We start from the raw sequence: 24,654 nt of genomic DNA on the forward strand, positions 1-24,654 counted from the left end.
ATTGGAAAACATACTAATATTTCCTGCGTGAAACATAATTTACCAAGTAAATTATGCTTCATACAACAAATATTTGTGTTATTTAATTATCACTTTTTTATTATATATACATATATACAGTGATAATATTCATACAATCATGCAATGTTACTTTATGTATTAAAATATATATTGCTCTGAAAACCATATCAGCTACTAAACAAAATATTGGGCTACTTCAATTACAAATTCGCTACTTTTAAACGTCAGGTCGCTACTTTCAGCAATTTGGATCTGGCAACCTTGCTGCTGGCGAGTCTGGCAGTCACCCACGACGCGTTAAAGGAGGTGGATGCTGCCGCTCCCACCACACACGCGCACACACGCCGGGCTCATCGATCTTGCCATGTGCTCTCTCCTCACTATCTCTAAACGGAACGTTGACGACATCTTTTCTTCCCGGCATATTTAAAGCTTTGTTTCTGTAGCTTCAGCAAGAGGCAGATAAGAAAAGATTGTGTTGAATAGAAACGGTGTGAGCAGCATGGCAGAAAAGGCATTGATAAGAGAGGAGAGCGAGCATCCTCCCATCGTCACCAGCGAGGACACACTGGTGAGTCGCCCCTGGGCTCGTGGTCCATAAACACAACCATTATTAATTATGTTAATAAATGTTAAGTGTGATGTAATTAGACTTACATTATGAAGACATCGCAGACATAATTACTTGTAGGTATTAGGGCTTTTTCTGTAACATAAATTTTTGCATTAACCTTTTCAAATAATTAGCGTTAGAACAACGATTGTTAATACTTTATTAATTAGTGATGTTCTTGAGTGTTTGTTTATATATATATATATATATATATATATATATATATATATATATATATATATATATATATATATATATATATATATATATGATTAAGAGGTAAGAGATTAGTATAAAAGATGAAAGAAAAAGCCTCATTGAACACACACATATGATTATAATATTGTTATGAGACATTCTAACCCTCCCTATCGTAGTTTTTTCTTCAACTGTTGTGCAATATTGTAACTTAAAACTGGGTCAAGTTTGTACATACCAGTACTAACATTGAGAAGATTTGGACACTGACTGATTAGGACAGACTTAATTAAATTCCGTTCCACAGTTTAGTACTTTAGGTACTATACAACACAACAACAAGATCACTGTATGTACTATACAACACATCTCGTTGTATAGGACTCCTACTTAATCTCGTTGACGTGTTGTATAGTACCTACAGTGATCTCGTAAAGTACCTAAAGTGATTCACTATCCTAGGCTTCACCTCGCTGGTCGCCCCATACGGCACCTATGTATGGTGCTCCAGTGCACCAAGGTTTACAAATGGTTTACCAAACACCAATTATCATATCTAAACTAGGCTGTGTTGATTTGAACACGTATTAAAATCGCCTGGTACTGACGTAGGCCTCACCAAATGTGAAGATCTGAGTATATAGGCTTTATACCTGACCAAATGTGAAGATCTGTGTATAATAGGCTTTATACCTGACCAAATGTGAACTATGTTATCAAAAATAATGGCTCGCCCACGTCACTATGTAGTGAAGGGCGAAAAGATACAATAAATTTCAGGACAGCTTGAAAACAGATGTACAAGACATTTGTCAATATTTAATTTAAAAAATCTACTATGACAAATTTAAGCCAAATATCATCAATTTGCTAATTGTAAATGTGGATGATGATGATAACCTTTCCACCACCACCAACATCCACAGGGAAGGGAAGGGGGTGTAGGGGCGGAGTGTGTGTATGATAAACACGTCAAAATATGACACTAGCTCACCACAAATGTGAGTCCCTTAGCCTAAACACTCCACTTGTCATTGTTCTCTGGCCCGTTGTTGATAAACATAGTATCTGTACCTATAATAATAATTATGATATTTTATTTAGGCAAGAGTACCTCCAGGCATACATACATACATAAGATACATGTACACTGGAGGATTAATAGGTAAATGACGTGCAAAGCCTAAAACTATTAATATGCAAAACCACTACCGCCCACAGGATGGGTATGGGGGTCCACTACCGCCCACAGGATGGGTATGGGGGGTCCACTACCGCCCACAGGATGGGTATGGGGGTCCACTACCGCCCACAGGATGGGTATGGGGGTCCACTACCGCCCACAGGATGGGTATGGGGGTCCACTACCGCCCACAGGATGGGTATGGGGGTCCACTACCGCCCACAGGATGGGTATGGGGGTCCATTACCGCCCACAGGATGGGTATGGGGGTCCACTACCGCCCACAGGATGGGTATGGGGGTCCACTACCGCCCACAGGATGGGTATGGGGGTCCACTACCGCCCACAGGATGGGTATGAGGGTCCACTACCGCCCACAGGATAGGTATGGGGGTCCACTACCGCCCACAGGATAGGTATGGGTGTCTACTACCGCCCACAGGATAGGTATGGGTGTCTACCACCGGCCACAGGATAGGTATGGGGTCCACTACCGCTCACAGCATGGGTATGGGCGTCCACTACCGCCCACAGGATGGGTATGGGGTCCACTACAGGGTACAGAGGTAACACTAGGCCAACATGTGGTTACCCAGGATGCAACCCACAACAGTCCCATAACTCCTCAGTACCTATTTACTGAACCAGTACATGACGTAAGGAATTGATTGATGAAGATTAAGCCACCCAAAAGTGACACGGGCATGAATAGCCTGTAAGTGGTGGCCCTTTTGAGCCATTACCAGTATCAAGAGCTGATACTGGAGATCAGTGGAGGTGCGACTGCACCCAGCATGACGGGAGATGTCTCCCTTGTTAATGTATTAAGATGAAGATGAAGCCACCCAAAAGGTGGCACAGGCATGAATAGCCCGTACATGGTGGCCCCTTTTGAGCCATCACCAGTATCAATAGATGATACTGGAGATCTGTGGTGGTGCGACAACACCCGCGTGACGGGAGATGTCTCCCGGACCAAATGGTGACCAAATGGTGACGTAAGGAAACGGGTTGCCTTGTCCGGGAATCGCACTCGGAACCATCGGGTTGTGAGTCGGTGATGGTGGTACGTTCACGGGTCTCCTCCCACCTAGCTAAAGACCGTGTTAGTGGCTGTGTTATCTATCACAGAGTATAGTGTACAAACACTGAGTCATGACGTCAGGTGTTGAAGGTTATACACACACATGTTGTGTACAACTGTGACTGGTTACTATTGAAGGTCAGTCACACACCTGACTGTCACGTGTGCTTGTGGAGACTGGTGCGTCCTGGTGTGTGGTGTTGTCCAGCGGGTACCCCCGCCCACTCTTGCTCCTCGTGTTATATTGAGTGGTAAACAATGAGGACTATCTCTTAACTTCTTATTTTGTTAACTAGGCCAATTCTGTTTTTTCATATTCAGGAATTTTTCATATTGATGAGTATGCGGTGCACAATAAACTACCGTTCACAGGATGAATATGAGATCAGACCAATTCTGGCATATGCGGCACCAGCGCGGAATCCTTATCTCACTAAACACAAAAGCGAAGCTGGAGAAAATTTAGAGGTTACCAGACTAGTTCCAGAGCTGGGAGGTATGAGCTAAGTGGAAAGACTAAAGGAATTATACCACATGTCACTCGAAGAGATGAAATGGGGGAGACATGATTCTCAGGTGAAATGATAGGGCAGACCCGTTTAGCATGGATAGTAAACGAACAAGGGGACAGAGATGGGAACTAAGTACCCATAGTAAGGAACTAAGTGTCAGAGTAGTGAACATGTGAAACTGGCTAAGAGGTTCAGTGTGTAGGCAAGCCCCATCCAAAGATTTGGAACCTAATACCAATGCTTAAGTACAGAGAGGCGGGGCCCAAGAGCCGTGCCTCATACCCCACAAATACAACTAGATGAGTATACAAGAGATAGGTGAGTACAAGCGTAATTACCTAAGTGTAGTTACAGGATGAGAGCTACGCTCGTGGTGTCCCGTCTTCCCAGCACTCAGATTCAGATTCAGATTCAGATGTTTATTCAGGTAAGGTATATACATACAAGTGATGTTACATTAATGGATTGATATATAGATAGAGCTAGTACATACAATGCCTAAAGCCACTATTACGCAATGCGTTTCGGGCAAGAAAAAACATTAATATCTAGAACTTAATACTAATTGAGCATAAAGAATAAAAGATGTTGAGAACAAATACAAATAAAGATAAAAAAAAAGGGGGAACATGACTGAAAAAGCAGCACAAATACAATAGGTTGACAAACAGTGTTGATTAAAAAAAAAAAAAAAAAGAAAAAAAAAAAAAAGAAAATAACAGACATGGGTTGACAATAGAGGAGTGAGGTAGATTACAGGGAATTTATTAGGTAGTGTTTAGTTTTTATCTTAAACTGGCTGAGAGAGGTACAGTCTTTAACATGGTTGGGAAGGTCATTCCACATTCTGGGCCCCTTGATTTGCAGAGCATTTCTAGTTTGATTAAGACGTACTCTAGGAATATCAAAACTGTATTTATTTCTGGTGTGGTGCTCATGGGTTCTGTTACAACCTTCTATGAAGCTTTTAAGATCAGGATTGGCATTATAGTTTAGCGTTTTATATATGTATAATACACATGAGAGAATGTGCAGTGACTTAATATCTAACATATTAAGAGATTTGAGTAGGGGTACCGAGTGATGTCTGGGGCCAGAGTTGGATATTGTTCTAATAGCGGCTTTGTGTTGGGTAATTAGAGGACGTAAGTGATTTTGGGTAGTAGAACCCCAAGCACAAATACCATAGTTGAGATAAGGATAGATAAGGGAGTAATAGAGAGTCACCAGAGCAGGGCGTGGTACATAATATCTGATCTTAGAAAGAATGCCCACAGTTTTTGAAACTTTTTTTGATATATTTAGAATGTGTCCCTGGAAATTCAGCTTGTGGTCAATGAGAATGCCAAGGAATTTGCCATCTAATTTGTTACAAATTTGGGTATTGTTTATTTTGAGATTTATAAGACTAGAGGATTTATTGCCAAACAGAATATAGAAGGTTTTGTCAATGTTAAGGGTGAGTTTGTTGGCAGTTAGCCAAAGATGGACTTTATTTAGCTCAGTATTTACTGTGGCATTTAGAGCAAGAGGGTCAGGACTGGAGTAAATGAAGGTTGTGTCGTCAGCAAATAGAATTGGTTTGAGGTGTTGGGAGGCATTTGGAAGGTCATTAATGTAGATGAGAAAGAGGAGAGGGCCAAGTATGCTGCCCTGAGGAACACCAATGTTGATGGGTAGGGTGGGAGAAATTGTATTATTCACAGAAACATATTGGAGCCTGTCAGTAAGGTAGGACTCGAGGTATTGTAGGGAGTGTCCTCTGACTCCATAATGATGTAGTTTAAGAAGAAGGTTTTGGTGGTTGACAGTATCAAAAGCTTTACGCAGGTCCACAAATAACCCAACAGGGAGCTCCTTTTTATCAAGAGCTGTATGAATCGAGTTAAGCATACTAATAAGTGCATCGTTAGTGCTTTTTTTGGGTCTGAAGCCATATTGGCAAGGGCTAAGTATATTGAGTTTGGCTAGATATGAGTAAAGCTGCTTGTATATAAGTTTTTCAAAAATTTTTGACAAGTTTGGCAGGATTGATATAGGTCTGTAGTTGTTAACATCTGTGGGGTCACCACATTTGTGGACAGGCGTTACTCTCGCTTTTTTTAGAATATCTGGAAAGGTTTGGAGTTCAAGTGACTTGTTGAAGAGCAAAGCAATAGCAGGGGCTAAAGATCTGGAGGCTTTTTTGTAAATTAAAGTTGGTATCTCCTCAAGGGCACCAGACTTGGTTTTAAGGGAAAGGATTATCTCATTGACGTCAGTGGAGTTAATAGGCTTTAGGTACAGAGACTGTGGATAGTTACCTGTAAGATAGTCCTTAATGTCAGTACTGGAAGATGGAATATCATTTGCAAGGGATGAACCAATGGAAGAGAAGAACCTATTGAACTCAATAGCAGAATCAGAGGCTGAAAGCTGACCATCGTTATTAGACAGGAGAGTCGGTTTGTTATTTAAAGATTTCTTTGATCCCAATATTTGCGAAATTGTGCTCCAAGTTTGTTTAATGTTGCTCTTTATTTGAGTAAATTTATCTTCGTAGTAATTAGTTTTGGCTCGTCTAATTATCTTAGTTAGCAATAATGAGTAATTCTTTGAGAATTCTTTGGAGACAATTCCTAACCTATACTTCTTCTCAAGGTCGTGTTTTTTGTTAATGGATTTCAGTATTCCCTTTGTAAGCCAAGGATTGTTAAGCCTTTTGCTTGTGACTTGTTTTGTAAGCCTAGGACAGTGGGTGTTATAAAGGCTAAGAGTTGTTTGTAGAAAAGATTGCACTGCTAGGTTGATGTCCCCTATGTTACCTAATTCGGACTCCCAGTTGACATTATCAGCAGCAGTTATAAAATTGTTTATAGCAGTTTCATTGTGCAGCCTAAAGCTTAACTCCCTTGTTTCTAGAGAATATGACATATGACTCTTTGTCATATAACGTGATAATATACTGGTGAACACTTGACAGTGTGGCAGTGATTATATGAGGCTTGTAGCGTGGTGGTGTGTCCCGGGCCTGACGTGCCCCGCACTGTTCCTCACCATTGTTAACCTTCCATACCCAGGTTGTTGAAGGTTGTTGGGTCCACCACCACCCAGAGGGCCGGCGCTCCGACCCTCTTACTCTCTCCAACTCTGCACCTTCACTTAGTGATCATATTAACTTAATCTGACGGAAATATTTCATTAAAAATTTTCCACATTTCCCGACGCCTCCTTGTATATAAGGCCTTGTTCTCCCCGGTGTGGTGCCTCTAGTACACACCTGGTGCTGGTGTGGTGCCTCTAGTACACACCTGGTGCTGGCGTGGTGCTTCTAGTACACACCTGGTGCTGGTGTGGTGCCTCTAGTACACACCTGGTGCTGGTGTGGTGCCTCTAGTACACACCTGGTGCTTCCTGGCCTCACGGCGCCTTACATAAGAGTCCATTACCTTTTGATCCTTTGCTCCGAGGTTGTCTCCCCAACTATGGCATTATTACTTGTTTCTATATCTTTACATGCATCATATGAACCCAACTTGGGCTCTGTCATTCCACAATCTACCTCCTGCTTGTCCACCCACTTCCACAGCGTCTAGAACACTGAGTAATATAATATAATCCCAACTCATTTGACAATAGTCTGATCAAAGTTGGGTTCGTTGGAGTGGTTGGCTTGAGGGATGATGTGAAATATTCATGGCTGAGTCCACAGAGTTTTGTATTTGTTCAACTTCGGGCTAATAATAAATTTAAAGTGTCCTCTTATAACCTCTGCGCGTACGCCGGACGGCTCAAACAGAAAACGGAACAGAACGTCACTTTTGTGAGTCGATTTCATTTCAAATTACGTCCAAATTTGGCCATAGTGCGCATACCAGCGAAAAGTGACGTTCTTTTTGAGAGGACGGGTTGAATTAATAATAATAAATACACCAATATATTATCCCGTAATTCCGTAAACCCGACACTGTCTTTTTCACTCACTTCCAATGGATCTAGAAATATTTGTACATTTTTTGGTTTATAGTATGTGAAAATTTAGACAAAAGGCAGTAGAGGAAAGAGAGGTAATATTGAGAGTGCGGCGCACTATGCACTCAACTTGAGGGTAAATATAACGTATGTTGCCAGGCTTGCTATGTAGCCAGGCTTGCTCAGAACACAGAGGAAAGTTGCTCTTCCTCCTTGGTGTTGGCCTTGAGGTCCATCTCCATCTGGAGGACTAACTTTCCTCTCCCTCAGGAGGCTTGTAAGCTCTCTCAAGCTCTGGAAGGATCATTTCTGTCAACCTTTAGAGGGTTAAGTTCTATCAACCTCTAGAGGACTAAGTTCTATAAGACTCTGGAGAGCTACGTTCTGTCAACATCTTAAGCTCTAAATTCTAACAACACCTGGAGATCTTAGTTCTAATAAACTATACACCCAAGACCGTCACACCGTCCCAGTACAATCATGTGACGCCACACCAACACCGTCACACCGTCCCAGTACAATCATGTGACGCCACACCGACACCGTCACACCGTCCCAGTACAATCATGTGACGCCACACCGACACCGTCACACGAAGCAGTCCTCCCTCCCGCCACGCCTAAATATACCCAAGAGGACCCAGAGAATGTGTAGAGCCAACACTGGTCTTTATGACAGCTGAACAAGCGGTTGTCGCCGCGGGGTTCCCGCTCGCCCACCCTCATCAACACCTTGGCTGGCTTATGTAACCCAGAATGTTCTACAGGTACCTGTAGGCTTCCCCGAATGTTCTAGAGGCACCTGTAGGCTTCCTGTTCCATGGGTTAATAATAGTACCTGTTCCGTGGGGTTAATAACCCTGTGGGTGAAGAAACATCTGTTCTCAGCCCAACATTGTGGCTTGTTGAGCGTGATGCCGTTGATCCTTGTTTGTGTTACATCTCACCTTCTAAAAAAATTGTCCACATTAACATCCTCCAAATTGTTCAGTATTTTAAAAGTTTCGATGAGCTCCGCCCTGTCATGACTGGTTTACAGTGTTGTTAGCCCCGTGGCTCTCAACCGCTCCTGATACATGAGTTGACTTAGTTCTGGAATGATTTTTGTTGTCCGGTGTTGCACTTTCTCCAGAGCAGCTATGTCCTTCTGGAGATGAGGTCTCCATCCTTGGCAATAATAATCCAAGTAGGGTCGCTCCAGACAATTATACAGTTGAATCACTACCTTCTTTTCCTTAAAGGTAAAGGACGCTTGATTATTCTTAAGATTTGCTTAGCTTTTATTCACTGCTGTTCCCACTTGTTGTGCAACTTGCAGTGAATGATTGATTATGACGCCAAGGTCGTTTTCTTCACCAGTCTGCTGCAAGGTAATGTTATTAATTTGGTAGTTGTGGCGTGGGTTGTTATGCCCCACATGAAGGGTCTTGCATTTGTCGATATTAAATAACATTTACCAGTTTTCTGACCATTTGTGAAGTTCATGTAGATTTTGTAAGTCTTCAATATAATTTTAATTTCCCACTTAACCATAAATGTTACTGTCATCTGTAAATTTGATGATGTGGTATGTAATATTGTCATCTGTGTCATTGATGTATATGACAAAAAGGATTGGTCCAAAAATGGACTCCTGTGGTACCCCACTTACCACATTTAGTATATACCGCAATCCATGTATACTATATGCACCGTAAGGCTCTTTACTGAGTACCCGGTTATAGTTTCCAGAAATGTGAACAAGTTTGTGAGGCAGGGCCTATTTGTAACAAACCCGTGTTGCGTTGACTTTACAAAACTGTGCACTGAAAGACTGCGAATGATTCCCTCCCTGAGGATTCTCTTCCTGAACTTGCAGATGTCAAGCTGATCGGACGGCAGTTTTCTGCTCAGCTCTTTCTGCCTTTTTTGATGATAGATTCTATGATATTATATTTACAGGAAAAGGGCGAATCACAAATATACAAGGTAGGTATTGCCAGTGAGTTTTGAATGCCATTTTTGTGGAATCAAAACATGGAATCCAAGTACAGTTACAGAGTGTGATAATTCCGTGCCCCTAAAGGGTGTGTATACTCCGTGTTAAGCAGACGATGAGTCTCAGTAACGTGGCTGAAGATATGATGACTAAGCCACACATCACGAGATGGAGAAACTACGACGTTTCCAGCCCTCTACCACCTTGATATATTTACTTATATATATACAAGAAGGTACACTGGGTTTATGAGGAATACATATCATTGCTGTTTTTACGTTCTAGTAAAGCCAGTAACACGCATAGCGTTTCGGGCCAAATCAAGTCGTATTATGACAGGATTTGATAATGGTTGAGGACGGACCGAAACGTGGTGGTTTCAATTCATCCTCCCTGTTAAGAACACCTGGCCCAGTATGTTAAACGCTTAGCATGTTAATAGTTATATGTAATATGCAAGGCCTGTGCCCACAAATATACCTAAATAATATGTGCTTATGTATATTATATGAATACGAACAATTATAATATTACAGAGAGAAGGTGAGAGGTTTGTGTGTGGGAGGGGGGGGGGTTATGGTGATAACATTGATGTAACTGTGCAGTGTTGACACCTGAGGTGAGGTGGGGTGTGGGGACCCCTCATTATCTTACCTCATGCAACCCGCGCCCTCCCGTACTGTGTCACCAGCTGTGTCACCAGCTGGTCACCACAACACCAAGCACCAGCTGTGTGCAGGCGATGAGTCACAATAACGTGGCTGAAGTATGTTGACCAGACCACACACTAGAAGTTGAAGGGACGACAACGTTTCGGTCCGTCCTGGACCATTCTCAAGTCGATTCACTATCTCACTATCGACTTGAGAATGGTCCAGGACGGACCGAAACGTCGTCGTCCCTTCAACTTCTAGTGTGTGGTCTGGTCAACCAGCTGTGTCACCAGCTTACTACCCCGGTCGGCCTAGGTCTGGCGTCCCTGCTAGCCGCCTGACAAAGGAGGCTGTTGCTGTTTGTGGTTCAGCAACCTTGATCTCGCCCGGCGTTTTCACGATCACACCTTGGCAATCCGTGAGCTTATAAGATAACAATCAAAGGTGGTTGATGGCGGCGGGGCCCCGTGGGAGCACGTGGGGAGGCTCCAGGCGGGAGTGACGGTACAGTCAGCTGGTACCGTCTGGCGGGCACGGATGTCGGTCAGGCGGAGTGTGCTGGCTGGCTGGCTGGCTGCGAGTCTCACTGGCAAGATGGATTGATTTATTTATATATACACGACCTCTTACATTCTTGTACAGCCACTAGCACGCATAGCGTTTCGGGCAACTCCTTAATCCTATGTTCCCCGGAATACGACCCGCCGAATCCTTTAACAGCCAGGTACCCAATCACTGCTGGGTGAACACAGGCTCTAGTTAAGGATTAGCACCCGGTCTATCCTCCCCGGCCAGGATAAAAACCCCGCACCAAATCGCTGGTGAAGCGCCGGGCGAGTGTCTTACCACTGCGCCAACGAGGACTGCTTCAAAGAGTCCGAGCGCCAAGAACCTCCTAACAGTACTCATTAACTGCTGCCCGCGCAGATTTAATCGGTCAGAATTACTCTAATTTATACCATTTAATACCAACCTGACCTTGTGGATCCTCACCGAGGATCTGTATATATATATATATATATATATATATATATATATATATATATATATATATATATATATATATATATATATATTTATATATATTTATATTTATATACATACATACATTTGGGGAGCCGGTGGCCGAGCGGACAGCACGCTGGTCGCGTGATCCTGTGGTCCCGGTTCGATCCCGGGCGCCGGTGAGAAATGATGGGCAGAGTTTCTTTCACTCTATGCCCCTGTTACCTAGCAGTAAATAGGTACCTGGGAGTTAGTCAGCTGTCACGGGCTGCTTCCTGGTGTGTGTGTGTGTGTGTGTGTGGTGTGGAAAAAAAAGGTAGTAGTAGTAGAAACAGTTGATTGACAGTTGAGAGGCGGGCCGAAAGAGCAGAGCTCAACCCTCGCAAGCACAACTAGGTGAATAGATAAAATGATCGCCTTTATGAAAGTCAGTCACGACAATAACAAGGCCACACTGGTATAGCTAAATTTAGACTTGACAAATATTCCTCAATAAACATTTCATGTCAAGGTGACTGAGAAAGGATTTCTTCTGACTCAAACTGGATAGTGTCAGATGGTGAGGTGAGGCTGTCTAGTGGAAACAGCTTGACTGCAGACTGTCTGCTGTATGGGCGGAACTTATTGATTAGCTTAGTGGGTGGCGCCAGGCGGTGGTTGGGGGTGTGGGTGAGGCTTTGTGCATCCTCACCTGTTACTATGGTTACACACACACACACACACACACACACACACACACACAAAAAAAAACTCACTTCGTTGGAAGACAGAAGAGTTAGGGGGGACATGATCACCACATTCAAGATTCTCAAGGGAATCGACAGGGTTGATAAAGAGAGGCTATTTAACACAAGGGGCACACGCACTAGGGGACACAGGTGGAAACTGAGTGCCCAAATGAGCCACAGATATATTAGAAAGAACTTTTTTAGTGTCAGAGTGGTTGGCAAATAGTCAACCATTTGACCACCACATTAGGAAGTAATGTGGTGGAGGCTGACTCCATACACAGTTTCAAGTGTAGATATGATAGAGCCCGATAGGCTCAGGAATCTGTACACCTGTTGATTGACGGTTGAGAGGCGGGACCAAAGAGCCAGAGCTCAACCCCTGCAAACACAACTAGGTGAGTACACACACCACACACACACACAGGTGGGGAGACGGGACACCACGAGCGTAGCTCTCATCCTGTAACTACACTTAGCTAATTACACTTAGGTAATTACACACACACACACACACACACACACACACACACACACACACACACACACACACACACACACACACACACACACACACACACACACACACACACACATACATACACATACACACACACACACACACACACACACACACACACACACACACACACACACACACACAAGGTATTTCACTCAGATGAGAAGTTTCCTAAGTGAAATACCTTGGGACACAGACCTCAGAGACAAGTCTGTACAGGGTATGATGGACTATGTTACCCAAAAGTGTCAGGAGGCAGTAAACAGGTTCATCCCGGCCCAAAGGGAAAAATCCGAGAAGCAACAGAAGAATCCATGGTATAATAGGGCATGTATGGAAGCGAAGAAACTGAACAAAAAGGCGTGGAGGAACTTCCGGAATAACAGAACACCAGAAAGCAGAGAGAGATACCAGAGAACCAGGAATGAGTACGTCAGGGTGAGAAGAGAAGCAGAGAAAAATTTTGAAAATGATATAGCAAACAAAGCCAAGACCGAACCAAAGCTACTCCACAGTCACATCAGAAGGAAAACAACAGTGAAAGAACAGGTATTGAAATTTAGAACAGGCGAGGACAGGTATACAGAGAATGACAGAGAGGTGTGTGAGGAACTCAACAAGAGGTTCCAGGAGGTCTTCACAATAGAACAGGGTGAGGTCACTGTGCTAGGAGAAAGGGAGGTAAACCAGGCGGCCTTGGAGGAGTTCGAAATTACGAGAGAGGAGGTCAAGAGACACCTGCTGGATCTGGATGTTAGAAAGGCTGTTGGTCCAGATGGGATCTCACCATGGGTACTGAAAGAGTGTGCAGAGGCACTTTGCTTGCCACTCTCCATAGTGTATAGTAAGTCACTAGAGACGGGAGACCTACCAGAAATATGGAAGACGGCGAATGTGGTCCCAATATACAAAAAGGGCGACAGACAAGAGGCACTGAACTACAGGCCAGTGTCCTTGACTTGTATACCATGCAAGGTGTTGGAGAAGATCGTGAGAAAAAACCTGGTAACACATCTGGAGAGAAGGGACTTCGTGACAAATCGCCAACATGGATTCAGGGAGGGTAAATCTTGCCTTACAGGCTTGATAGAATTCTACGATCAGGTGACACAGATTAAGCAAGAAAGAGAGGGCTGGGCGGACTGCATTTTCTTGGATTGTCGGAAAGCCTTTGACACAGTACCGCATAAGAGGCTGGTACATAAGCTGGAGAGACAGGCAGGTGTAGCTGGTAAGGTGCTCCAGTGGATAAGGGAGTATCTAAGCAATAGGAAGCAGAGAGTTACCGTGAGGGGTGAGACCTCCGATTGGCGTGAAGTCACCAGTGGAGTCCCACAGGGCTCTGTACTCGGTCCTATCTTGTTTCTGATATATGTAAATGATCTCCCGGAGGGTATCGATTCATTTCTCTCAATGTTTGCGGACGATGCTAAAATTATGAGAAGGATTAAAACAGAAGAGGACTGTTTGAGGCTTCAAGAAGACCTAGACAAGCTGAAGGAATGGTCGAACAAATGGTTGTTAGAGTTTAACCCAACCAAATGTAATGTAATGAAGATAGGTGTAGGGAGCAGGAGGCCAGATACAAGGTATCATCTGGGAGAGGAAATTCTTCAGGAGTCAGAGAAGGAAAAAGACTTGGGGGTTGATATCACGCCAGACCTGTCTCCTGCAGCACATATCAAGCGGATAACATCAGCGGCATATGCCAGGCTGGCCAACATACGAACGGCATTCAGAAACTTGTGTAAAGAATCATTCAGAACTTTGTATACCACATATGTCAGGCCAATCCTGGAGTATGCAGCCCCAGCATGGAGTCCATATCTAGTCAAGGATAAGACTAAACTGGAAAAGGTTCAAAGGTTTGCCACCAGACTAGTACCCGAGCTGAGAGGTATGAGCTACGAGGAGAGACTACGGGAATTAAACCTCACTTCGCTGGAAGACAGAAGAGTTAGGGGGGACATGATCACCACATTCAAGATTCTGAAGGGGATTGATAGGGTAGATAAAGACAGTCTATTTAACACAAGGGGAACACGCACAAGGGGACACAGGTGGAAACTGAGTGCCCAAATGAGCCACAGAGATATTAGAAAGAACTTTTTTAGTGTCAGAGTGGTTGACAAATGGAATGCATTAGGGGGTGATGTGGTGGAGGCTGACTCCATACACAGTTTCAAGTGTATATATGACAGAGCCTGATAGGCTCAGGAATCTGTACACCTGTTGATTGACGGTTGAGAGGCGGGACCAAAGAGCCAGAGCTCAACCCCCGCAAACACAACTAGGTGAGTACAACTAGGTGAGTACACACACACACACACACACACACATACACACACACACACACACACACACACACACACACACACACACACACACACACACACACACACACACACACACACACACACACACTCTCTCTCTCTCTCTCTCTCTCTCTCTCTCTCTCTCTCTCTCTCTCTCTCTCTCTCTCTCTCTCTCTCTCAAGTCTTCACAATAGAGCAAGGAGAAACCCCTGTACTATATGAGGAGACGGCAAACCAATAAGCAACCTTGGAGGAATTTGAGTTCACCAGTGATGAGGTCAAATGAACCTGTTGGAGCTGAATGTGACACAGAGACTCACTGTGGATACTAAAAGAGTGTGCAGAAGCACTAAGTGTGCCACTCTCTATGGTATATAGGTCGCGAATGTTACTTTATGGATACCAACGTTACAAATGCAACCTGTTATGAGAAGTAACAGCGCACAAATATTTACGTTTTCTATGCTTCGCAGTCGATAGCTTAGTTGGGCTGCTTAGGTTTGTACGTTTCTGGTTAGGTTAGGAGGCTGGATCTTTTAGAGTGACAAATCAGAATAATGAGCTGGACTTTCAGTAGGGGCACCCCAAGGCCTTCCCTTCCCCATAGGAAACACCACATGTCGTAACCACCTTACTTCCGCATAATCACAAGTACCTAATTAGAATATCACCCATTTCTCTGTAATGAATTACTGTATATTATCTATTTTTTGTATTGGTAAATATTTGTATTTAATGTTATTGTCAGGAAAGGGTTGGAAGAACATTGGAGAGGCCGAACACAGCCACAGAAGAAGGACAGTTACTGACAAACTCGCTCCCTGATCACGTAAGTTATATTATTTTGTCTAGTCCTGGTATGTGTGTATAGTCCTGCTGGTAATTAGGTATAGTAGTAGTAGGCATCCATCAGTCGCAGGAGACTAGGTAGGCTGATATGGAGGAGAAGCTGTCACCCAAGCAGCAGGTTCCGCCTCTTCACAGCGCCGAAAGTCTCCAATGGAAAGGCATAGTCCTGGTACTTATGTATAGCCCTGGAACTTAGGTATAGTCCTGGTACGTACCTTGCTTTGATTCCGGAGGTCAAGGTCCCCACGGCCTTGTCCTTGACCAGGCCTCCTCGTTGCTGGTCTGGTCAACCAGGCTGTTGGACACAGCTGCTCACAGCCTGACGTATGAGTCACAGCCTGGTTGATCAAGTATCCTTCGGAGGTGCTAGAGGAGACAGGAGTTCGATAGGAACAACATAGCAACCATTAATATAGTAGAGAGAGTGCAGTTTCAATTGCCTGCAGGAATGGATCCAGACTTAATTCAAATTTAAATTCAAATGCTTATTCAGGTAAAGTACATACATACAAGAGGTTATACAAAAATTGATAGATTTATAGATAGAGCTAGTACATACAATGCTTAAGCCACTTAAAATTGCTCTGTATCTAGTGTTACCCAATATCCCAATCTTTATGTTCTTAATCCAAACAACTTTACCATTGTGATCATTGCTGTCTTCATATATGTGCTAGCAATATGCTGTATTGTGCCTATTAATCTTTGTTAAATTATTAATCAAGCTGGCAATGCTATCAATCAGAGCTATCGATGTGCTTTAATATACCTACTAATCTCTCTCATTTTTTTTCTTTCAATGTACCCATTAACATTTTATAAATTTTGCTAGAATTTACCTACTTAAAATTATCTGTTAGATTAAGGACCTGCCCGAAACGCTGTGCGTACTAGTGGCTTTACAAGATTCTAAACACCATGCTATGTACCCTCATAAACTCAATGTACCTTCTTGTATATACATAAATAAATAAATAAATAAATAAATAAATAAATAAAACTCATTTTCATATATATAACACCTATGCTGAATAGTTATGAAATTTGTATTTTTTATGCAAGTCAGTATAACAAATGTCTTTACTATTTATATTCCACAGGCGAGGAGGAAGCCAAGGGTGACATTATGGTTGGTGGCGGCGGTGAGCGTGAGCATGCTAGGGTCTGGCCTGCCGGCTGGCTACTGTCTGGGGGTGATCAACACGCCACAGGAGGTGAGTCTCCTCCTCACCTCCTTCCTATCAATACACCATGTCATTTTCCTCCCTCATCACGGGTTACTTGTGCCCATGCCACCACTTATAGTGGCTTAATTGTCATCAATCATCCCCACCCTCATGCTCAGGCAGGCTGTGTTGACAGCAGCACACCTGCTGCTTCTCTTATTTTATTGTTTTATGTATTACACGATATCTTAATATGAGTCCCTGGTACGGGATGTCTTATTACATGTCCCTGGTACAGGATGTTTGAATACGTCCCCGGTACAGGATGGCTTAGTATGTGTTCCTGGTACGGGATGTCTTAATAGTTGTCCCCGATACGGGATGTCTTTATACGTGTCCCTGGTATGGGATGTCTTATTAGGTCTTCCCATTACAGGATGTCTTATTAGGTCTTCCCTGATACGGGATGTTTTATTAGGTTTTTAGGATGTTTTTATTATTTATTTTTAGGTCTCCCTGTTATTGGATGTTTTATTAGGTCTCCCCATTATGGGATGTTTTATTAGGTCTTCCCAATACAGGATGTCTTATTACGTCTTCCCGATATGGAATATTTTATTAAGTCTCCTAATAAATTTAGATTAAATAATTAGATGAAAGGGTACATTGTAGCAAGGTTTTTTTTATCAACAAATAACTACAGCATAAGGTGACAGAGATGATTACACTGGTAAGGATATGTGTCGTAAGTACTAAGTACAGCACTAATATTGGGGAAGTGGGTAGTACAAGATACAGTGTGAGTTTGAAGCACAAGATAGGAAACTATGAGGATGAAATTAGACACTTTTTTATTATACAGTACCTTTATTTTACTTTTCAAAGCCAACAGCTTTGACAAGCCGTTTGCTTCCTTGCCTCATTGAGGCCACCAGAATGTTAGTTGCCCTCAGGTAAAATTCAGGTAAGGTAAATTGAGATTTTGCTAGTTCAGGCCAATTTGCTACCTAAGTTTGTTAAAAAAAAATGATGAGTAGTTAGGATTATATGTATAGAATAACAGAATGAGATTAAAACAATCTGCACTGAAAGCTGCTACCTTACATTGAATAATTTCAGATAATTCGAGCATGGGTGAAAGTTGTGATCCTTGAGAAGTATGGGCTGGAGCTCTCAGCCACTGCAGAGGTCTCACTCTGGGCCATCATCGTGGCCATATTTGTAGGTGGGGCGGCTGTGGGAGCTTCGTGTGGTGCTGGCCTCGCTGACAGGATTGGAAGGTAACCTTATCTCTGCTCATCATTATGTTCAAAACTTATAGTCATAGGTTTTGCTTTGCACAAAATCTACTGTACATGGGTACATTAGGTTTTGTACAAAAATCTTAGTACCATGTACAAAGCCTACTGTACATGGGTACAACAGGTTTTGTACAAAAACCTTTGTAAAATGTTCACAGCCTACTGTACTTGGGTACATTAGGTTTTGTACAAAAAACTTTGTACCATGCACAAAACCTATTGTACGTGGGTACAGTAGGTTTTGTTCTCGACTCACATTTTGGGATCTCGGGTTTGATTCCTGGGCGGGACAGGAATTTACTTAAGGGCCACTAACACACTAATGGCCTCGACGAGGACAGGAAGCCGACAGAGAGTAATATGAAAAGATGAGAGAGTAATAAAGCATTATCAGGGCAGGTCAAGGTATATAATATCTAATTTTATAAAAAATGCCAAAGAGTTTTATAATTTTTTTAGTTATGTTTTTGTTGTCCCTGGAAATTCAACTTGTTATCAATTAGAACATTAAGGAACTTAGCATGTACTTGGTAAATTTGGATATTGTTAATTTATAGATTAATTTGATTCTTAGATTAACTAAGATTAATTTTAATTAATCAGGTCTGTCATTCACTACAAAACTCTTGTTTTTTTCTTGTTTAGACGTGCCAGTTTCTTAGTGAACCACTGGCTGTGTATTTGTTCTGCCTTACTGCTCATGGCCTGTAAAACATTTGGCTCAGTCGAGATGCTCATCATTGGTCGCTTCACATCTGGTCTTTATTCAGGTAAGGACTTTTATGTTTATGTTAATAGTGTACTTTATGTACAAACTAAATTTCCATAGTTATTCCATTAAGATTTGCTGGCTACGTTTGACCTATGGTCAAAGGGAGCCTGGGGCTGAGCGGACAGAACACTGGATGCGTGATCCTGTGGTCCCGGGTTCGATCCCAGGCGCCGGCGAGAAACAATGGGCATAGTTTCTTTCACCCTGATGCCCCTGTTATCTAGCAGTAAATAGGTACAGTACCTGGAAGTTAGTCAGCTGTCACAGGCTGCTTCCTGGGGGTGGAGGCCTGGTCGAGGACCGGGCCGCGGGAACACTAAAGCCTCGAAATCATCTCAAGATAACTTCAAGATGGTATGTATTTTTGTTATGAGCAACTTCACCTGTGTTTTGTGGAGCATATGGCCAGCATAACAATATGTTTAAACATTTACTTCAATTATTTAATGTTATTGAAATATAATTCATATTATTTACAAACACAAATACTGTATATATTTCTTATCAAAGGAATATATCCATGTTTGTAAATACAGTACTGTACTGTAATGTAAATAATATTTAAAAATAATTCATAACAGACTTACAGGATGTACTCACCTAGTTATACTCACCTAGTTGTGCTTGCGGGGGGTTGAGCTCTGGCTCTTTGGTCCCGCCTCTCAACTCTCAATCAACTGTTGTACAGATTCGGTATGTGGGATCATAGACTGTGTACATTCTTACTAACAGGATTATTTCACATGTAACATTTCTGCATGTTGTGAATGGATTTTTTAATTTCTTTCTAATCTGTTGGCATCCTATTACGTTTATGAAATAATTCCTTAATATGTGGTTGAAATGTTCTAAGTAATCCAACAGTGTGTTGGCACTCATGTTATTTATATTTCTGTGGGGAATCCCCGCAGAAATAGCCCCCATTCTATTATTATTATTATTGACACATAGTCAATAATAATAATAGAATAAACAATATACAAATCAGTAGTAAAGTTGATAGTAAATTCCTGGGTGTCCTCATCGATAACAAGCTGAATTTCCAGGGACACATTCTAAATATAGCAAAAAAAGTTTCTAAAACTGTTGGCATTCTTTCTAAGATTAGGTATTATGTACCACGCCCTGCCCTGGTGACACTCTATTACTCTCTCATCTATCCTTATCTCAACTATGGTATGTGTGCTTGTGGTTCTACTACCCAAAATCATCTACGTCATCTAATTACCCAACACAAAGCTTCTATTAGAACAATATCTAACTCTGGCCCCAGACAACACTCGGTACTCTTACTCAAATCTCTGAATATGTTAGATTTTAAGTCACTACACATCCTCTCATGTGTACTCTATATATTTAAAACTCTGAATTGTAATGTCAATCCGGACCTTAAAAGCTTCTTAGAAAGTTGTAACAGAACCCATGGGCACCACACCAGAAACAAATACTTATTTGATATTCCAAGAGTACGACTTAATCAAACTAGAAATGCTCTACAAATCAAGGGACCCAGAATGTGGAATGACCTTCCCATTTATGTTAAAGACTGTACCTCTCCCAACCAATTTAAGATAAAAACTAAGCACTGCCTAATTAACTCCCTGTAACCTACCTTACCCTTATAATGTCACCCCATGTCTGCTATTTTAAACAATGCTGTTTGTCGACCAAATTGTATATTTGCTATTTTTCTGCCATGTTCCCCCCCTTTTTTATTTTTATATTTTCCCAACACAATTTATACTTTAATCTCAATTAGTATTAAGTTTTAGTCTTTAGTGTTTTTCCTGCCCGAAACGCTTTGCGTAATAGTGGCTTTAGGCATTGTATGTACTAGCTCTATCTATAAATCCATCAATGTTTGTATCACTCTTTGTATGTATGTACTTTACCTGAATAAACATTTGATTTTGAATTTGAATTTGAAATTACCTCAGCTAGCATAATAGACACTGTGATCCTCATGGGACATTCATAAAAAGAGTTCAACAGGTGACTTGCTTAGTGTTCCAAGTGGTGTTGCATCCTGAGAAAAGCATTCATGTCTTATTTCCAGAGCATCCTTCTGCATGAGTACAGTCTTCCTCTTTCATGAGCAGTTGCATGAATCACTTGACTTCTTGTTTGCTTGTGGGTGTAGTGGCATCGCACGATGGTATTTGAATCCAATATACTCAGCAAAGTTGCTGAAGCTTTGTCCAATGCCAGTCTTGACAACTTCAGATATACTAAGACTTAAAAAGATCTTGAAGAGTTTAGTGATGACAAACTTTGCAACTGTAGAAGTGATGATTTCAACTTCTGGCTGACATGAGTGGTCATCAATAGCTACCATCAGGTGCTTTCAAGTTGGCACTGGTCCACAGAAGTCCATTGATATTTCTGTTAGTAGTGCACCACATAGTAGTGAAGGTTGCTGGCTTTTTCAGTATCCACCTCACCTTGGCAAGGAACTCAGACATCATGCATGTCCTTTGCTTGACAGTCAGTGCCAGGAGACAATACATTTTCACATAGCTGTTTGGTCCATATAAGGCCATGGTGTCTTCGATGTGTGAGCCTCAGAGCGTTCTACCGGAGAACTGTTGAGATGACAATTCGAGTACCTCACAGCGTACCTGTGAGTACCTCACAGACAATTTGAGTAAAGCCAGAAACTAACCAAAACTACTCCACAGCCACATCAGGAGGAAAACAGCATTGAAGGAACAAGTGATGAAACTGAGTAAAGGGAAGAACAAATACACAGAGAATGACAAGGAGGTGAGTGAAGCATTCAACAAGAAATTCCAGGAGGTCTTCTCTCTAGAGTGGAGAGCCCTCTGAGCTTACTGACTTATAGATTCTTGCATGTACAAGTACATGATTCCAGCTGATACATGCTAACATTTGATAACAGCTTAAAGTACAGACAAGTTCCATTCCTTGTCTTATAGTAACTAACTTGAATGGATGGTGGCAGCTGCACTTTATCCTTCAACCTTTCTATCTGTCTACTATTCTAGCACTCTTCTACCTCTTACTTTCTACTCTTCTAATCTCCTCCTTGATCTCAGTTTCTCCCTCTCATTCTAAACTTTCCCTTTTCCCTGACTACTAGATCCTCATACCTCCCTTCTACCTCTCTACCTCCCCAAACCCCATGAGATTCTTTAGTTTTTATTTCTATTTTTTCCATTTCACTTCTGTTACGTTACAAGAGTGGACAAAGACAAACTACTTAGCATGGGCGGAACACGAACAAGGGGACACAGGCGGAAACTTAGTACCCAAATGAGCCACAGAGACATTAGAAATTTTTTTCAGTGTCAGAGTAGTTAACAAGTGGAATGCATTAGGCAGTGATGTGGTGGAGGCTGACTGCATACACAGTTTCAAGTGTAGATTTGATAGAGCCCCATTGCTTCCAAAATCTGTACACCGGTTGATTGACAGTCGAGAGGCGAGACTAAAGAGCCAAAGCTCAATCCCCACAAGGACAACTTGGTGAGTACAACTAGGTGAGTACAGCATGGTGTCTCATTATTGTGTAACAATACATATTGTGTACATACAGTGTACATATTGAGTGTACATACTGTAGTGTACATATTGTACATATGTACATACTGTATTGTAGTGTACATATTGGGTACATTTGAATTTGAATTTGAACACTTAATCTTGTTTGGATACTGTACATTCAAGTTCTCTGAATGCATTGTGGTCTACTCCTAGGGATGGTATGCATGGAATTTTGATCCTAGCCAATACATCTATTGTTACTTGCAGAGCTGGATCCTCTTATGATCTCAGTATTGTATGTACTAGCTCTATCTATAAATCCATCAACGTTTTGTATCTCATCTTGTATGTATGTACTTTACCTGAATAAATATTTGATTTGATTTGATTTGATCAGTATTGATCTCACCAAGAGTGAGCACTTTAGGGACTGTATCACAGGTTACAGAGTGTACATATATATTCCTCAGCAACTTGCTGATGCTTAGTGATGGTGAAGCTGTTGACTGGATGTCCACTGATGTAATCAGCAGAGTTGCCAGCACCTGGCTTGTACTTCACAGTAAAGTTGTATGGTTGTAGACAGCCCATCTCTCTGTGAGTTAGTGGTTTGGACTTTAGATTATTGTAGATGATCTCTAATGGCTTATGGTCTGGGACTGTTGTGGTAAAAGGGGCACCAAGTAGATACACATTGAAGTGTTCACAGCCCAATACAAGAGCAAGAGCTTTGTTCTTTGTCTGACTGTATTGTTCTTCAACATTGGTGAGATAATTACTACCATAAGCAATTACTGTTCGGGAATCTGACCGACGAGGTTGGTGCTGGGCTAAAACAGCACCTAAACCCATGGAATTAGCATCCATGGTTAGCTCAGTGCCCAGTGATGGGTCAAAGTAAGCAGTAGTTTCATTCTCATAAACAAGCGCATCTTTCACAGCATAAAATGGGTGTTGCTCAATGTCGCTTCAGTACCATGAAGCATTATTTTAGAAGCTCGCATAGAGCTTTGGTAATTATAGTGAAATCTGGAATGAAGCAAGAACATTAAATTGCCATTCCCAGAAAACAATGTACATCAGTGGACATTGAAGGAGGTGCAGCAGTCTTGATTTCAGCAATTTAGAATCTGGAGAGAGAACTTTTTCACTTAGCACATGTTCAAAAAACCAGCGTTGAATGTAATGAAATGCCATTTTCTGGGTGAGTCCCGGAGGCTCCCCGGAGCTCCCCCAGAAAATGAAGTTTCATGTTGATTAAGCTCACACCTTATTTAGCTTAACATCTGATTCTTTCCTCATAAGCATTGCAATGTTGCACAAAGAACGTCATGTTCAGCTTGGAAACAGCCATAAGCAGTGATGTCGTCAGACATGGTGTCAGCATTAGGTATGTCCTGCAGTAAATGACTAATATGCTGGAATACCTCAGCAGCACTTAATTAATACCAAAATTCAGGCACTCATACTTATACAAACATCAGTATGTCATAAACATTGTGATAGAGTGGCTCTCATATACATCAAGATGGCAGGGAACCCAATAGACTGACTCTTAACCCTCATACAGAGGCTATGGAAAATGGCCATACCCGCCTATGCACAAAAAAAGTAAAAACTAACAAAAAATAATTTTTCAGCATAGAATTATTAATTTCTATGCAAACTGTAAGAAAACACAAAAATAAGTGAATACTTATTGTTTCACTGAATGGAGCTGTGCAAGGCTGTGTCTGGCACTTGTCAGTGCTCGGTGCTCAACTTTGCTGACGCTTCCTCTTTTATCCTCGGAAGTTTCATTAATTGTTTTATTACTTGTTTTTCTTTATTTACATCCACAGAGAGCTATTATATCCATATTTGCATCAAACATGTAAAACCCAGACAATAATTGTTTAAATTGTCATATGATGATGATCGCATACCCCTAGTAACTTTTATTTATTTATTTATTTATTTATTTATTTATTTATTTATTTATTTATTTATTTATTTATATACAAGAAGGTACATTGGGTTTGTGAGGATACATAGCATGGTGTTAACATTCTTGTAAAGCCGCTAGTACACGCAACGTTTCGAGCAGGTCCTTAATCTAATATATAATTTTAAGTAAGTGAATTCTAACAAAATTTATAAAGTGATAACAGGTACACTGTAAGAAAAAAAATGAGATGAGAGAGATTAGTAGGTATATTAAAGTACATCGGTAGCTCTGATTGATTGCACTGACAGCTTGATTGGTAATTTAACAAAGATTAATAGGCACAATACAGCATAATGATAGCACATATAAGAAAAA

The 24,654-nt window shown here is 41.7% G+C and overlaps 1 protein-coding gene across 1 annotated transcript in view; it reads left to right on the forward strand.

Moving 5' to 3' along the window:
• Positions 1-263: 263 nt before the first annotated feature.
• The window catches only part of LOC138349824 (solute carrier family 2, facilitated glucose transporter member 1-like), a 44,165-nt gene continuing 19,774 nt past the window's right edge, over positions 264-24,654 (forward strand). Inside the window, exons 1-5 of the mRNA XM_069317288.1 lie at positions 264-592; positions 15,509-15,589; positions 16,710-16,823; positions 17,895-18,055; positions 18,722-18,846. Coding sequence (XP_069173389.1) covers positions 524-592; positions 15,509-15,589; positions 16,710-16,823; positions 17,895-18,055; positions 18,722-18,846 — 550 coding nt within the window. The 5' untranslated portion in view covers positions 264-523. The remainder of the gene's footprint in view (positions 593-15,508; positions 15,590-16,709; positions 16,824-17,894; positions 18,056-18,721; positions 18,847-24,654) is intronic.

This window comes from Procambarus clarkii, chromosome 87 (genome assembly GCF_040958095.1).
Source record: "Procambarus clarkii isolate CNS0578487 chromosome 87, FALCON_Pclarkii_2.0, whole genome shotgun sequence".
NCBI classification, from domain to species: Eukaryota; Metazoa; Arthropoda; class Malacostraca; order Decapoda; family Cambaridae; genus Procambarus; species Procambarus clarkii.